At 41.8% G+C, this 16,609-nt stretch overlaps 1 protein-coding gene across 4 annotated transcripts in view; it reads right to left on the bottom strand.

The window, feature by feature from the left end:
* Window positions 1–16,609, bottom strand: part of DNAH3 (dynein axonemal heavy chain 3) — a 213,900-nt gene that overhangs the window by 150,413 nt on the left and 46,878 nt on the right. For all 4 annotated transcript variants that reach the window (XR_012512758.1, XM_074381954.1, XM_074381955.1 and 1 more), the window contains 6 exons: window positions 16,028–16,133; window positions 15,661–15,839; window positions 10,637–10,821; window positions 8,688–8,811; window positions 3,612–3,765; window positions 2,209–2,353 (listed from right to left, as the gene is read on the bottom strand). Coding sequence is in view for 3 of the 4 variants with exons in the window: in XM_074381954.1 (XP_074238055.1) it covers window positions 2,209–2,353; window positions 3,612–3,765; window positions 8,688–8,811; window positions 10,637–10,821; window positions 15,661–15,839; window positions 16,028–16,133 (893 nt within the window). In the remaining variant the exon portion in view is untranslated. The remainder of the gene's footprint in view (window positions 1–2,208; window positions 2,354–3,611; window positions 3,766–8,687; window positions 8,812–10,636; window positions 10,822–15,660; window positions 15,840–16,027; window positions 16,134–16,609) is intronic.

Here is a 16,609-nt window from a genome sequence, read left to right as displayed (position 1 = left end):
AGTAGGATGAATAAATTAGGTAAGGCTAACACTCTACATTGTTCCCACTCTATAGTTGTAAGAGTGAAGCACAAAGTGACTTGCCTGGGTTATTTGCAATCAGTCAGGCAAAGAGGAGCAGTAGTATTTCTGTTAGAAGCAATTTCCCTCTGTTTATGATTGTCTAGAGACAGCCTGAACTGGTAAATCTATATCTACAACAAGAGAGAACATAAAATTGTCCTGGGATTTTAGACATTGCTTTTTGAAGAGAAGAGCAGGTATGGATCCCTTTATCCACATGCCTTGGTAGCTTCTCAGTTCATCGCTTATGGCAAGACTATATTCTGAAATTCTCTGATCTCAAAGGATAAGACAGCAGGTAGAAATTTTTGTAGCTCTGTGGATACAGTCAAGATTCAAGAATAGAGGTTGCAGGGAACATTAATAACTTCTGGAGTCCTGTCCAGCTCAGACATCCTGGAGTTCTATAACACATTGCTGAAGTCATTCTTCAAGCTTAATACTCTTCAGCCCCATGAATGTAAACAAGTAACTTTTAGGCAAAAGAGCAATGTGAGGCCATGCAATTAACCAAGTTTGCCTATTCTAACTCCCCATTTAATGATCAAAGGCAGATAATAAAGGAAAAACATGTGTCTCTAATGGAAACTAGAGAAGGTGCCATCCAAATGTGAGTGACAGGGAGGGATTCTGTAGGATATTCACAGTTTTCCAAGTTTAGAAGGCATCAGAACTGCCAGGAGGGCTTGTTAAAACAGATTTCTGGGCCCCATTCCCAGAGTTTCTGAGTCAGGTCTGGAGCAAGCGAGGGCTCAAGATTTTGCATTTTTAACACATTCTCAGTTAATGAGAATGCTGCTTTGTCCTGGAACCATACTTTGAAAGCCACTGCAAGGGAAAAGTGAAGTGACACTCACTAGGAATTCCATTGCAGAACTTGATGCTTATCCATGGTCAGGGATATGTCTAGCAAAGTAACAGCCCTGCCAAAGCTGGTGTTTAACAAAGGCAGCTTGATCCCTTGATAAAATATTCCACTCAATAACAGCAGAATACACATTCTTTTTTATTGCAAATAGAACACTTACCAAGGTGAATCTTATTCTGAGTCACAAAACTAACCTCGACAAATTGAAAATAAGTAAAATCATGCAGTGTCTTTTATGACCATAATGCAATTAAATTAGAAATAACAATAAAAACATGACAAGAAAATCTCCAGTGACCAGAAAATTAAACAACACACTTATAAATAATCCATGGGTCCTAGAGGAGTCTCAAAGGAAATTAGAAAGTCTTTTAAATTGAACAAAATTTGTGAAGTACAACTATAAAGGAGAAATTTATAACATTAAAAAAGGAGAAAGTTCTAAAATCAATCATCCAAGTTTCTACCTTCAGTAACTAGAAAAAGAAAAGCAAGATAAATTAACTTTGAGGCAACAAAATTCTTACCTTTGGGAGGAAAATAACTCTCTTCCTCCCTGCCCCTTACCCTATATTGGATCAATCACTGACTCCTGTTGATTCCAACTCCTCAATACCTTTCTGGACCCCAGGTCCTAGAGTAAAAGGGTGTCTATGGCACCCTGGCCTTTCCTGAAGCAGCACCATCATAAAACTGACATCTGTTCTCCCACTATCTGCAACTCAAAGTCGTGACTCTGGGTGGCTGCCTATTGCATTTTACCCTAGAAATAGATCTGGCTCTTGCTCCACCTTCTATTTTTATTATCACATCAACAAATTTTGACTGTGGCCACCTTAATCTGGAGTGTCAAAATCCGATTAAAAGTCCAGACAGATTTTTTTTTTTTAAGACAGAGTCTTGCTCTGTCACCAGGCTCCTGGCTAGAGTGCGGTGGTGTGATCTCAGCTCACTGCAACCTCCGCCTCCCCAGTTCAAACAATTCTACTGCTTCAGCCTCCCGATTAGCTGGGACTACAGGTGCGCGCCACCATGTCCAGCTGATTTTTGTATTTTTTAGTAGAGAGGGGGTTTCACCACGTTGGCCAGGATGGTTTCGATCTCTTGACCTCATGATCCACCTGCCTCAGCCTCCCAAAGTGCTGGGATTATAGGCGTGAGCCACTGCAGCTGGCCAAGTCCAGACAGATTCTTAAGTGCAACCTGTATTTCAGAAGTGGCTGGGTGGATCCTGCGCCCATCCCCATCTGTCCCAGCAGAGTGAGATCACCACATACCATTCATCCATTCCTCGGACTTGGTGCTGAACTCATAGGCTGTCGTCCACAGCTGCTCATAAGGCACTTTGTTCATCAGCATGGCTTGCAGAAGAGGATAGGTACTCTTGTCCTTTTCCAATAGCTCTTCCTCTTTATTGATCAGCTGCAAGGCAAAAGGAGATGCTGTTTATGGGATGAGTTGTTCTCCTAAACCTTAGAAGGCACCATGGCAAATTCCTCAGCGCCTTGAAAACCAAGTGGAGGGAAATGCTTATTCATCTGGAGAGTAAGAGAGGAAACGAAAGCATGAACTCAAGCATGAATGTCCCTCTGCCATCTCCAAGGACCTTGGCAGCTGAGGTCTGTCTGGTTGAAACTGTAGGATAAACAGCTTGTTGTGTCTTCAGCAGTTAGATCACCTGGCACATCGCAAATAACCAATACTCTTTGAACAAATAAGAAAACTTGTCACTGAGATCAGCTATAGTGGCATTTCATAAATTTGGCTATCTTAAGAATACTTAATTCTGTTATGACAGTTTTAATGTTGCTTTTGCCCTTTCTTCTCTGTTTCCACTCTATGATAGCCATATCTCTGTTTCATAATTTTCATATATACATTAGCTACTTATATGAAGTCACCCCCTTGTACCAACTTGCCCTGGAGGTAAGAATTTTAATGGTTAAACAATTTATCAGCTGACCTTTGCGGAAAGTTACTTAGCTTGTTCAAGACTTAGTTCTCTTACTTCAGGGATAAGTGAGGATTATGACAGTACCTAACCCAAAGATGTGTTACAGGCATTAAATGAAATATTGCATATGAAAGTCTTCATCATTGCTAAGCACACAATAAATGCTTAATATATGTAGGCATTAACATTATAATTTCTTCTTTGGGTGCTCAGTAACTAAGGGAAAAGTCTGATGTCATGAAGGGATGTAAGAAAAGGTAGTTGAAAGTGCCAATAAGCTGGGCTTGGTGGCTCATGCCTGTAATCCCAGCACTTTGGGAGGCTGAGGCAGGTGGATCACTTGGGATCAGGAGTTCAAGACCAGCCTAGCCAACATGGCAAAACTCCATCTCTACTAAAAATACAAAAAATTAGCTGGGCATGGTGGCACATGCCTGCAATCCCAACTACTTTGTAGGCTGAGGCAGGAGAATCACTTGAACCCAGGAGGTGGCAGTTGCAGTGAGCTGAGCTCACACTACTGCACTCTAGCCTGGACATCAGAATGAGACCCTGTCTTACAAAAAAAGAAAGAAAGAAAGAAAGTACCAATGAAAGAACTGGCCAATGAGTTAATCAATACTATCCACCTAATAGATGCTGTTAAGAAACCAGAAATATACAACCAAGGATCAGAACCGACAGAGCAGTAGAGCATCATTAAGTCCCCATCTCAAGATCCCAAACCTCAGATTCCGCCAGCGCCTGCTCTAGGTTCTTTGAAAGCTCATTAAGCTTTTCAACATTGTGCTTCATTTCTTCCATAGTCATCACTTCACGCTTCCTAAAACCTTCCAGTTCTTTGTGGTAGACCTCAAGTTTCGACTCAAATTCTGAGCATCTGAAAGTAAAGACAGCCTGGTCACATTTGGACTTTGCATTTTGTGCACTTTCAAAACATCAGCTCTGCTTGCCCATATTTAAGCCTGCAGTTAATTTGATCAGGTATCTGCAGATTTTCTCCCCTCCATCCTCTCCACTCCATCTCTCTATCTCTCTCTCTCTCAAAATAAATGAAGATGAAACAATAAGTTAAACTATCTATAAGACCACCTCCCAGAAATGGAGCTGTTGTGAGCCTATCTGTGGTTAAACATTTCCAGGTGTTTTTCTGTACAGGTAAATATGTATAAGATATATGTACACATATACATATTGTTTATCCATTCAGCCACTAGACAATTAAGTGCCTAATACATTCTAGAACTGCCCTAGGCATCAGGAATATATCTGTGAGGTATGCTATTAAGCTTTCCACCTTCAAGGAGTCTGTATTTTAACTGAGGGAGACCTAGACAACAGACATGGATGGATGAATGGAAAGATAGATAGATAGATAGATAGATAGATAGATAGATAGATAGATAGATAGATAGATAGACAGGTAGATAGATGGATGAATGGATGAATGGCTGGATAGATGGATGGATGAATAAATCCATAGACAAGACAAACAATAAGTTATTTCTGTTAGTGATAAATGCTCCGGAGAAAATAAAACAGGGCAGAGTGACTAGCAGACAGACATGGAGGGCTGCTGTAGCTACAGTGATCAGGGGTGACCTTTCCAGAAATTTATCGACTTCATCCATATGATCAACAAAGCAGGTCTCAGTGCTCCCTTTTTCTAATGAGGTAGAATTATATAGCATCAAGTGAACAGGGTCTTGAGCCAGACATGCTAGATTCAGATTCCCACCTTGCCACTTAGTAGCTAAGTAGTCTTGGGAAAGTTTCTTAAACTCTATGTCTCGGGTACATAAAACAAGGATAGAAAAAGTACCGGCTTAATAAAGTCAACGAGAACAAAAAAAACTCAGAATTGAGCCTAGTATACAGTTGTCAATACACAAGTGTTTACTCACATTCACTAAAATGTAAACTCTATAAATACACTAGATTTTCATGTATTTTTTTTAACCCAGCTCTGCTCAAGAAAATAAACACGTTTCTTGTCTCCTTAATTTCTTGTTGTGTCTTTAGCAGTTAGACCATCTGGCATATAGCAAATAATCAATACTTTTTGAACAAACAAGGGAACTTGTCACTGACATCAGCTATAGTGACATTTCATAAATTTGGCTATCTTAAGAATACTTAATTCTGTTATGACAGTTTTAATGTTGCTTTTTTCTTAAACTCAATTTAGGATAATTTATTTTCAAGTGGTTTGACTTGAGCTTTCTTTCTTTTCCTTTCTTTCCTTCCTTCCTTCCTTCTTTCCCTCCCCTCTCCTTCCTTCTTTCCCTCCTTCCTTCCTTCCTTCCCTCCCTCCCTCCCTCCCTCCTTCCTTCCTTCCTTCCTTCTCTTCCTTTTTGACAGAGTCTCGCTCTGTTGCCCAAGCTCAGAGTGCAGTGGTGCAATCTTGGCTCATTGAACCTCCATCTCTTGGGTTCAAGTCATTCTCCTGCCTCAGCGTCCTGAGTAGCTGGGATTATAGGTGACCACCACCACGCCCAGCTGATTTTTGTATTTTTTGTAGGGACGGGATTTCACCATGATGGCCAGGCTAATCTCGAACTCCTGACTTCAGGTGATTTGCTTTTGGCCTCCCAAAGTCCTGGGATTACAGTCATGAGCTACATATTCTGGCCTCCATTCCTTTTCTCAGCTTTTAAGTTTTGTTTTGTAATAAGCTGTAATTTTAGATTCTGGTTGGTGTTCATTTTTAAGAATATCCTTACTGTAAAAACATTTCTTTCATTCATTCACCCATCAAAATGGTGAACATCCACTATATACAAGGAACCATGTTCTATCTGAATCTTTAGGCTTTGATGAAACACAATCTTGGGTGCTCTCCCTAAGTAAGACCTCTTTCTTCCTTCGTCCAGGATGCCAAAGTGTTTTCCATTACCCTTTTATGGCAGAGAACAGCAGCTCACATCCCTGAGTCATCCATCACGTAAATTTCATATAACTTTCAGAACCACAGAATTTACCACTGAGTCAGATGCAAAACTTATTTTACTGCTGTTGTCTATGCAATTAGGTGCCTTTTCACATCATTAAATTCTTTTTGAAGCTCCAAATACTATACTCACATAGAAATCTCTGATGAAAGCACTTTTGAATTCCTCCCAGAGGGCAACAGCATGTAAGCTCAGTGATTACCTTAAAATATTACTATTGTTTCTAATTTCTTCTAATTGCTGAGCACATTATAGTTTCCAAAGTACTTTCGCATCCTTGTAACACATGCATACAAACAGATGCTCCCTGACTTACAATGGGGTTACATCCCTATAAACCTAATGTAAGTTGAAAATACTAGAAATTAGTTGGCTGGGGGCAGTAGTTCATGCTATAATCCCAGCACTTCGGGAGACCAAGGCAGGCAGATCACAAGGTCAGGAACTCTAGACCAACCTGACCAACATGGTGAAATCCTGCCTCCACTAAAAATACAAAAAATTAGCCAGGTGTGGTGGTGTGTGCCTATAATCTCAGCTACTCAGGAGTCTGGGGGAGGAGAATCGCTTGAACCCAGGATGGGGAGGTTGCAGTGAGCCAAGATAGTGCCACTGTACTTCAGCCTGGGCGACCAAGCGAGACTCCATCTCAACAAAGAAAAAAAAATAGAAAATATTGGAAATTGAAAATTCATTTAATGCAGCTAACCTGCCGAACTTCATGGCTAGCCTAGCCTATCTTAAATGTGCTCAGAACACTCATATTAGTCCACAGCTATCATCTAAGACAAACTCTGTTTTGTAATAAAGTGTTGACTATCCCATGTAACTTATTGTATACTGCACTGAAAGTGAAAAACAGAATAGTTGTATGGGTACTCAAAGTGTCACTTTCACACCATCAGAAAGTCAAAGAATTGTAAGTTGAACCATCGTAAGTCTGACTAGCTGTGTGTATGTGTGTGTATACATATAAATTCCACACATATTTCACATAAATTCCTATATATATATATGTATATATATATATCCCAATATATTATATTCCATAGAATAATACAATCATTAGCAAATAGTAGGTACTCAGGAAATTAGGATGAATAAGAGTTGTATTTGTGGGACCACTTAGAGCATAAGGGAGGATTCTGGCAGGAAACAATTCACTACCATGTTCAAAGAAAGATACTTTAAGAAAGGATTGATTACTTGCAAGGGTAAGATATGGGTAGGATTAAAGGAACAAATAGCAGACAATAAGGCACCCAGAGAATAGCATCAGAGGGAAGCCATTAGGACCCACAGGCTGGGGACAATGGGAAACTGGAACCGGGGAGGAGCAGGTGTTGACAAGAGAGGGATGCAGCTACTGCCTCTGAGCCCCAGGGCCAAGCAGGAAGGGAGAGGAAGAAAAGCCCACTAGCAACTCTCCAACCTCCTGCAGGGCCTCATGGACAGGGCCTAGCCCAGATCCAACAGAAAAGAGAATCAAACACTGTAGACTGGGCATCACCTTCCAAGTGCAGAGCCGGAGGGTGGGGTAGGGACAGTGAATGGAGAAGAACTGGCATGGAACCCCAAAATCATTAATGTGGGCTGGGAAAATAAAGCCAAGTTTCTTGCAGAGGAAGCACGATTGTTTTCTCATGAGATAGATGGATGCATGAATAGAGCTTCATCCATCTCCCAGGCTGTTCCCAGGATTAAAGCAAAATGTTGGACATAAGGATTTAAACGTTCAACCAAGAGAGGGCTGAGCCCAGGGGTGCCCTGCTGAGCTTCTAGAAGAGCAGACCTGTACTGGCCTCTGCTGTTAAGAGCTGGGGAACCAGTGGATGAGATCAAGCTGAGAGTCACCCCTCAGAAGGAGAAATGGGCCCTTCCTAACTCTCGTCATAAAATGATAATTGTTTCCAGGGCTGGGTGGGGTGTCCCTGGAATCCCAGCACTTTGGCAGGCCAAGGCGGGAGGATCACAAGGTCAGCAGTTCAATATCAGCCTGGCCAAATGGTAAAACCCCGTCTCTACTAAAAATACAAAAAATTAGCCAGGTGTGGTGGTGTGTGGCTGTAATCCCAGCTACTTGGGAGGCTGAGGCAGGAGAATTGCTTAAACTCAGGAGGCAGAGGTTGCAGTGAGTGAAGATCACGCCATTGCACTTCAGCCTGAGTGACAGAGCAAGACTCCGTCTCAAACAAAAACAAACAAACAAAAAACCATGTGCATGACACTTGGCTCACTTCACTTGACATTATTGACATTATTGGATTTGTCGGTATGTCTGTATTTTCTATGTCACTGTATTAAAATCTTTATTAGCAGCCAAACACACATATATGTCTAGAATACAGCATAGCACGTCATGAAAATCCATAAAAAATACCAATTGAATTGACAAATAATGAATGAATAAGAGATTATAGCTACATTATCTCTGAACAAGACCAGTTGCAAAATAGGCAATTTCTCGGCCACCCTGCCATGCCTTTATTATCCCTGTCTTGATATCTTACAGATCTGTGGTCTCCAATGTAAGGCTGACAATTTCACTATGATTACTGGGGAGGCTATTATGACATGCAACTAGTTTTGCCTTTTTCTCTCTGCACTGCCAAATTCCAATTATTCAAGGCAGGAAGGGAAGACGTTAGCAGGAGTTACTACAGTGAAGCAGTCTTAAAACATCCCTCAGTGGGAAACCAAAGGAAATTCTTTTTGCACCAATTGTTTTTAGACTTCACCCACAGATTGCCGTGGAGTGGGGGGTGGTGGGGGCTCCAGACAGAACCAGGAACCTGCAGCATGGGTGAAGAAGTCAGGTCTTATTTCCAAAACAATCCCAGACTCCCGCTACCTTTTAATCAGATCCATTTCTGCCTGATCCCTCTTGTGAAGGAGCAAGTTCCGGCTGTTTTCAAAGATATCTTCAATCTGGTCTGGCCAGAGGAACAGAGTGCTGTTCAGTTTGATGTCCTCATCTGCAAAACACATACTGTCTGCTCCTGGACACTGTTCAGCATAGGTAATTAGGCAGAACAAGAGGTCAACAGGAGTGTTGTGGGGGTGGCCATGAACACATGGATGAGTGCCAGTGCCGTTTGTTGAGCATTTACTAAGGGCCAGCCTAGAAGATAGATGATATTGTCAGCCTTGTTTGCACAGATGGCAAACACAGCCATTGAGCCTAGTGGTCAAGGTTATACTGCTAGAAGGCAGCAGAGAGGAATTCAAATGCAGCTCTAATTCTAAAGCCTACGTTCTAACCTCTCTGCTTAATTGTCTTCCTAGCTAGGTCTGAGTAAAGTCAGAAACCCAGGATGATGCTCTGCTTCCACAGTTCAAACTATTGTCCTCATCTGCATCTCGGTTTCCCTTTTGGTTAAATGGCAGTCATGGTATCAAAGCCAGATGCCCTACCCATTTTGTGACTCTGGTCAATTATAATGCCCACCCTGGGTTTCCTTTGTCAATTTTGGGAGGCAGAGCCCACAGTGAGAATCCGTGGTATATCTAGGGGTCAAGGACACACAGCTCATGAACAAGCAGGTGGATGGTCAAGGAATCACTTTTCACTCCCAGTCCCCATGTCTCCCTCCCATCAACTTCCACACATTGTGAATATCAAGTAATTCACAGGTATTTTCAGGTAGAAAATGGCTTGTTGAGAGTTTATCAACTTTTCCTTCAGAATTTTTTTTTTTTTGAGATGGAGTCTTGCTCTGTTGTCCAGGCTGGAGTGCAACAGCATGATCTCAGCTCACTGCAACCTCCGCCTCCTGGATTCAAGTGATTCTCCTGCCCCAGCCTCCTAAGCAGCTGGGATTACAGGCACACACCACCATGCTTGGCTAATTTTTGTATTTTTAGTAGAGATGGGGTTTCACCATGTTGGCCAGGTTGGTCTCAAACTCCTGACCTTGTGATCCGCCCGCCTCAGCCTCCCAAAGTTCTGGGATTACAGGTGTGAGCCACCGTGCCCGGACAGAATCTGCCTCTTACTTCAAAACGCTAACTTGGCCCACCAAGCTTTCAAGGATCCCTGACTATTTTTTCTATTATTTCCTTTCACAATATGCAGGAGCATGAAGGAAAGTGTCCCAGCCTCTTCAAAGGCGGGATTAATGGAGATTACAGATGGGTGGCTGGGCGTGGTGGCTCATGCCTGTAATCCCAGCACTTTGGGATGTCAAGGCAGATGGATCACTTGAGGCCAGGAATTCAAGACCACCTGGCCAACATGGAGAAGCCCTGTCTCTCCTAAAAATACAAAAATTAGCTGGGCATGGTGGCGCATGCCTGTAATTCCAGCTACTCAGGAGGCTGAGGCACAAGAATCAATGGAACCCAAAAGGCAGAGGTTGCAGCGAGTCAAGGTGGTGCCACTGCACTCGAGCCTGAGTGACAGAGCAAGACCCTACAGGTAAGTGAAATCTACTCATTTAAAAAAATGATTCTGCATTTGGAAGTGACTCTTCCAGAACACCAGACACAGATGCCAAGACAGGCATCTAAGAACCAGAGGGCAAGTACCTAGCTATGTCTCCTTTGTGTCTAACAAGATTCCTTTTGCGTGATTCAAATTACTGTGGATATGAGTATAAAATTAATACCTCTAACATATGGGGGCACTTAAAAGGCAGCTTTTCTGATATTTAGTGGTAGAATTCATATAACTATCCTTTTTCTCCACACTTTACTCCTAAATATGTAAATACATATGGACTATTTTAAATGGTATATATACAAATATAAAATATGCAGCTAGGTACGCATTTTGATGTACACATACGGCTTTGGACTTACTCGGCAAGTCTGCGTAATCCATCAGAAACTCCAGCCGTTCACTTGCGTCTCTGAGTTGCCGCCTGAGTTTGAACACAGTGACATCACTGGATTTCTTTAAGAATTCAATGAGGAATACCAGCTCCGCAGTGTTGGCAGGAACCTCACTGACTTTGTCTGCAATGTGGCTGTACTGATTACAAATGCTATAGAAAAGAAACAGCCATTGTCAACATCATCATCATCACCATCTAAAACGACTTTCTTGTAAGACTCCATGCTAAAAAGATACAATTCCTACTTGGAAACAAGAACAATGGTTTTTTATTTTTTTTCCCTACCTGCAAATCCTTGATGGATAACATTCACACGCACACTAAACTCCAGGAAGAATAACAGTTGTAATGATAGTAATACCTGTTATGTAATAAGCCATTATGAAGTGCCATGTCCCATCCTAATCATTTACATATATTAACTCATTTAAGCCTCACAACAATTCTAAGAGATAGATACTACTATTATCTACACTTTATAATGGAAGAAAGTGACTGTGCCTCTGAGTAACATTATTGAAAGCAACATGGTATGTAGGTGTCAGAGCCAAGATCTGAACCTGGGTTAATTGACTCCATATCTCATAGTCCGCTTTTTTTTTTTTTTTTTTTTTTTTGAGACGGAGTCTTTCTCTGTCACCCAAGCTGGAGTGCACTGGTGTGATCTCAGCTCACTGCAACCTTCACTTCCCAGGTTCAAGTGATTCTTCTGCCTCAGCCTCCTGAGTAGCTGGAATTACAGGCATGCTCCACCACACCCAGCTGATTTTTGTATTTTTAGTAGAGACAAGGTTTCACCGTGTTGGTCGGGCTGGTCTCAAACTCCTGACCTTGTGATCCACCCACCTCAGCCTCCTGAAGTGCATAGCCACCATGCCCAGCCTAGTTCATACTCTTAACAAATATACCATACTACCTCTCATACATAGAACCTACATTTAGACCAAAACATCATCACCACCACCACCAACAGCAATCCCTCACATTTTATATTGAAATAGAGCACTAAATTAATTTTTAATCTCTTTTTTTTTTGAGACAGAGTATCTCTCTGTCACCCAGGCTAGATTGTAGCAGTGTGATATCTCAGTTCACTACAACCTCCGCCTCCCAGGTTCAAGTGATTCTCCTGCATCAGCTTCCCACATAGCTGGATTTACAGGCACCTGCCACCACACCCAGCTAATTTTTGTATTTTTAGTAAAGACCAGGTTTTACCATGTTGGCCATGTTGGTCTCAAACTCCTGAGTTCAGGAGATCTGCCTGTTTTGGCCTCCCAAAGTGCTGGGACTACAGGCGTAAGTCACCGTGCCTGGCCTTAATCATTGCCTTTTAACAGTACATCAGTAAGTTTATCCTCATGGGCTGCAGGGGATCCCTGGTGGCAGAGAAAATGTTATGTTCCATTACTGGGGCTACCAGGTCCAACTGCCCAGTTTTCAAACATAAGACTGAACAATTATGTTATTATACAGATAATTTGAATATGCTAATTTATGCAAAAGCATATGACTGATGGTCTTCAGTATCTTAACTACAATTAGAAGCAAATTACCTGCAAATAATCCCCTCATAGCACAGAGTGGCCCTCAACAAATGTTAGCAATCATATCATAGTTCTGTTATTATTACTTGATCATGAAATGTTGATGTTATTTTTAAGGCAGTCAGAAACTTCAGAAGCCAGCCACCAACCTGGAGTTCAGCCGCCAACCTGGGGTTTCTGCATTCATGGATATCCCTGGTTCATAATGGGGCTCTTATTTTCACTTATATGAAAAAGACCTAAGAATTTATACATTTATTTCAATAAGGATGGATGCACCAATCAACTAAGGCACCATGTTGCTTTGATTTGACAGGAACAAATGGATGAATACTTAAGGAAAAAAAAAATCCATGGCTCAAACTTTCCAAAGAAAGTCTCCAAGTGGGCCAGATGTGGTGGCTTATGCCTCTAATTCCAGAAGTTTGGGAGGCTGAAGTGGGAGGATCGCTTGAGGCCAGGAGTTTGAGACCAGCCTGGGCAACATGGTGAAACTACATCATTACAAAAAATGCAGAAAATTAGCCAGGCATAGTGGTATGTATCTGTAGTCTCAGCTAGGGGCAGGAGGATGGCTTGAGCCCAGCAAGTTGAGGCTGCAGTAAGCTTTGATCATGCCACTGCACTCCAGTCTGGGCAACAGACTGAGACTGTCTCAATTTTTTAAAAAGTGTCCTAGTAGTGTGAAGGCTGAAAATCTTTTGCTGTTCTGGTCCCAAACCCATATCCTATAAGCAAAGAAACTAAAGATCCAAGAGGTGAGGCCGGCATCACATAGGTCATAAATATCTGGATTCAAAACCAGATATTCTGGTTCCAAAACCAGAAATCTGACCTCTTCATCATTGAGTGAGAGAGCTGACTGTACATGGACTTTGAGGTCAAAATGAACTGAGTTAATCCCCAGATACACCACTGCCTAATCTGTCAGAGTCTCAGTGTCTTCATCAACACAATGGAGAAAATAATGAACAACCTATTAAAGTATTATTATTAACTTGCTGATGATTTTCTGATACATATTTTGTAAAACTTAAAGTACTATAAAATGCTAAAATTATGCATATATGAATAATATAGTATATAATATAATATTAATAGTGGTCATTATTACTAAATCATTTCATTTTATTTTACATTTATGTATTTATTTATTTTGAGGTAGAGTCTTGCTCTGTGGCCCACGCTGGAGTGCAGTGGCTCAATCATAACAACTCACTGCAGCTTTGAACTCCTGAGCTCAAGTGATCTTCCTGCCTCAACTTGCATCTCTCTCTCTGTGTGTGTTTTTTCTTTTGTTTTATTTTGTTTTGGACAGAGTCTCACTCTGACGCACAGGTTGGAGTGCAGTGGTATGAACATGGCTCATTGCAGCCTCAACTTCTGAGGCTCAAGTGATCCTCCCACCTCAGCCTCCTGAGTAGTTGGGACCACAGGCACATGCCACTGTGCCTGGCTAATTTTTTAATTTTTATTTTTGTAGAGATGGCGTCTTCCTATGTTGCCCAGGCTGGTCTCAAACTCCTGGGCTCAAGCAGTCCTCCTGCCTCCGCCTCACAAAGTAAATCCAATCTCATGTTGGGACTACAGAAGTGAGCCACAGCACCTGGCCACTAAATTATTTTGGTCTATAGTTTAAAGTGCTTTGAGGAAGAGAGGACTTTAAACATGGAATAACCACTTTAAACATGGAATAACCCCTTTTCTAACCTTCAGATAGAGACACAGTAGCAGGCAGTTGCCATCTCAGCTGAGCATCCATTATCTCTTTCTGTAACAACACCTATGTCTTCTTGGGGACCCTCACCCCTTTCAGTTCATGTGGTTTAGGTAGGGTTGACACCCACCCCAGGGATGGGAACACCAGCAAGATCTAAGCCATCCTCTTGGCCACAGTGTTTACTTCAATGTTGTGCCAATGACCCAATTCAGGCCAACTTCACATGGGCCAGGACTTTTCCAAGAATGTTAGAAGAAGAAACTTTTGCCTTTTCTGTATAGGAACCTGGGAGGATGTAAGCCTGGAGCTGCGGAAGCCCATAAACTGGAAAGAATCTATTAGAGAATGGAGCCAACGTGGAGGAAAGCCAAGCCGAGAGAGGGGAATTGCATCCTAATTGCAGCGTTGAAGGCCTGAAGCTAGAAACTCTAAATTTTTCAACATGTGAACCCCAAATTCCCTTTTAACCCACTGCACTCCAGCATGTGCATCAGAGTGAGACTCTGTCTCAAAAAAAAAAAAAATGACAGAGAGAGATGCAAGTTGAGGCAGAAGGATCACTTGAGCTCAGGAGTTCAAGGCTGCAGTGAGTTATGATTGAGCCACTGCACTCCAGCCTGGACCACAGAGCAAGATGCTACCTCAAAATAAGTAAATAAATAAATATAAAATAAAACGATTTAGTAATAATGACCACTAGCCAGTGTTTGAGCATCTATCCATTACCACCAAAAACATCTTGTCTAACACGTAGTTATCAGCAAAATAAAGGTATAATACAGAGTTTAAGATTGAACAATAGAACCAAACATGTTGGCTCACGATTGTAGTCCCAAGAGACTTAGGAGGCTGAGGCAGGAGGCTCACTTGAGCCCAGGAGGTCGAGGCTGTAATGAGCTATGATCATGCCACTGCACTCCAGCCTGGGGGACAGACAAAACCCTGTCTCAAAAAAAAAAAAAAAAAAAAAATATATATATATATATATATATATATATATATATATATATATATATGGAAATAGAGGCAGGAGGATCTCTTGAGTCCAGGAATACAGTGCACTGTGATTATACCTGTGAATAGCCACTGCAATCCAGCTTGGACAACACAGCAAGAACCTGTCTCCAAAAACAATTAAAAAATTAGCCAGGCATGATGGCGGATACCTATAGTCCTAGCTACTCAGGAGGCTGAGACAAGAGAATTGCTTGAGCCCAGGAGGTCGAAGCTACAGTGAGCTGCACTCCAGACAGAGTGAAACCCCCTTTTTGAAAGAGGAAAAGATAGAACAACAGAATTCCCAGACCTACACAGCAGAATTCTGCCTAGGAGTGATTCTAAGAAAAATGTGCCTGTAAGTACTTTGTGTTTCAAAATATGTGCTAGATGGACAGTGAGAAGGGCCCTTGACCTCAGACAGACAAGCCCAGGAAGCACTCTGCATTCTCCTGAATCTGCCTGCAAGAAGGCAAAAGCTTCAGGATTAGAGACAAACAGCTAACAAATGCCCTCCACCCACCTCCTCCAACCTCCATGGTGTTTTCTCTTGACTGTTCACCTCCTAGCCTGAAACTGAATTCCTCGACATGCTTATCCAGGGGCAGAAAAAACTTGAACTAGAAAATAATCGGTTCATTGCTGGAACGTGCAAGTTCTGGTCACTTTTCTATCTCTAGGTGATGCCAAATACCATTGCTATTTGTCTGCACAGAATTATGATACCTGGTATTCATGTCTCGGTTTATATCCACTTGGTATTGAATCAGATGGTCTTTAAGATTTTGAGCTCGCTCACAGAGATCGTAGTTTAAGGTCATAGCGTCAAGGCAGAACATGGCTAAAGGCACGGTGATGTGCATGGATGCAATTTCATTTCTCCGCATCTTTATGGCATTGATCCTCTGTAGAAAGGGGCATATTCAGTAGCTTGATTTGCCTTTGAGCCTCTCCCATTTGCCCCCAGCCTCACCCTCGCCCAACCGTAGTCCAATGCTGAGCACAGTCTATGCACTAAAGAGACACTAAGTGCTCATTGGATTGTCTGCAGAACATGTTTCCAAGGCATGAAATTTCAAGTGGCAGTTCCTACCGTCACAAAATCATCAATGTCGTGATTTTCTTTCAGGAACGCCATGATGTTTTGCTCTGCTGTGTTATCCAGCAAGTCATCATACTTTTTGTAGACATTTAAGTATCTTCCATATTGAAGAGGATGAAATCAAACACATAAATACAAGTCACCAAATCAGATGAGTCAGAGTGGCAAATGAAGACATGGTAGCATTTTTAAAAATTTAGCCCAAACTAGGAAAGAGAACTCTCACATGGCCAAAGTTGCATTAAACAGATAACTCAGAATTTTGGCTCTGAATTTCAATTTTACCGCTTCCTAGCACCATGAACTTAGACAAGATAATTCACTTTTTCAAGGATCAGCATTGTATTAGTCTGTTTTCACAGTGCTGATAAAGACGTACCCGAGACTGGGAAGAAAAAAAGAGGTTTAATTGGACTTCCAGTTCCATATGGCTGGGGAGGCCTCAGAATCATGGCAAGAGGTGAAAGGCACTTCTTACATAGTGGTGTCAAGAGAAAATGAGGAAGAAGCTGAAGTGGAAACCCCTGATAAACCCATCAGATCTCGTGAGACTTATTCACTATCATGAGAATA

Source organism: Saimiri boliviensis, chromosome 12 (genome assembly GCF_048565385.1).
Source record: "Saimiri boliviensis isolate mSaiBol1 chromosome 12, mSaiBol1.pri, whole genome shotgun sequence".
Lineage (NCBI taxonomy): Eukaryota > Metazoa > Chordata > Mammalia > Primates > Cebidae > Saimiri > Saimiri boliviensis.
Note: the sequence above shows the minus strand (reverse complement) of the source record. Positions and strands in the feature narration are given on the sequence as shown.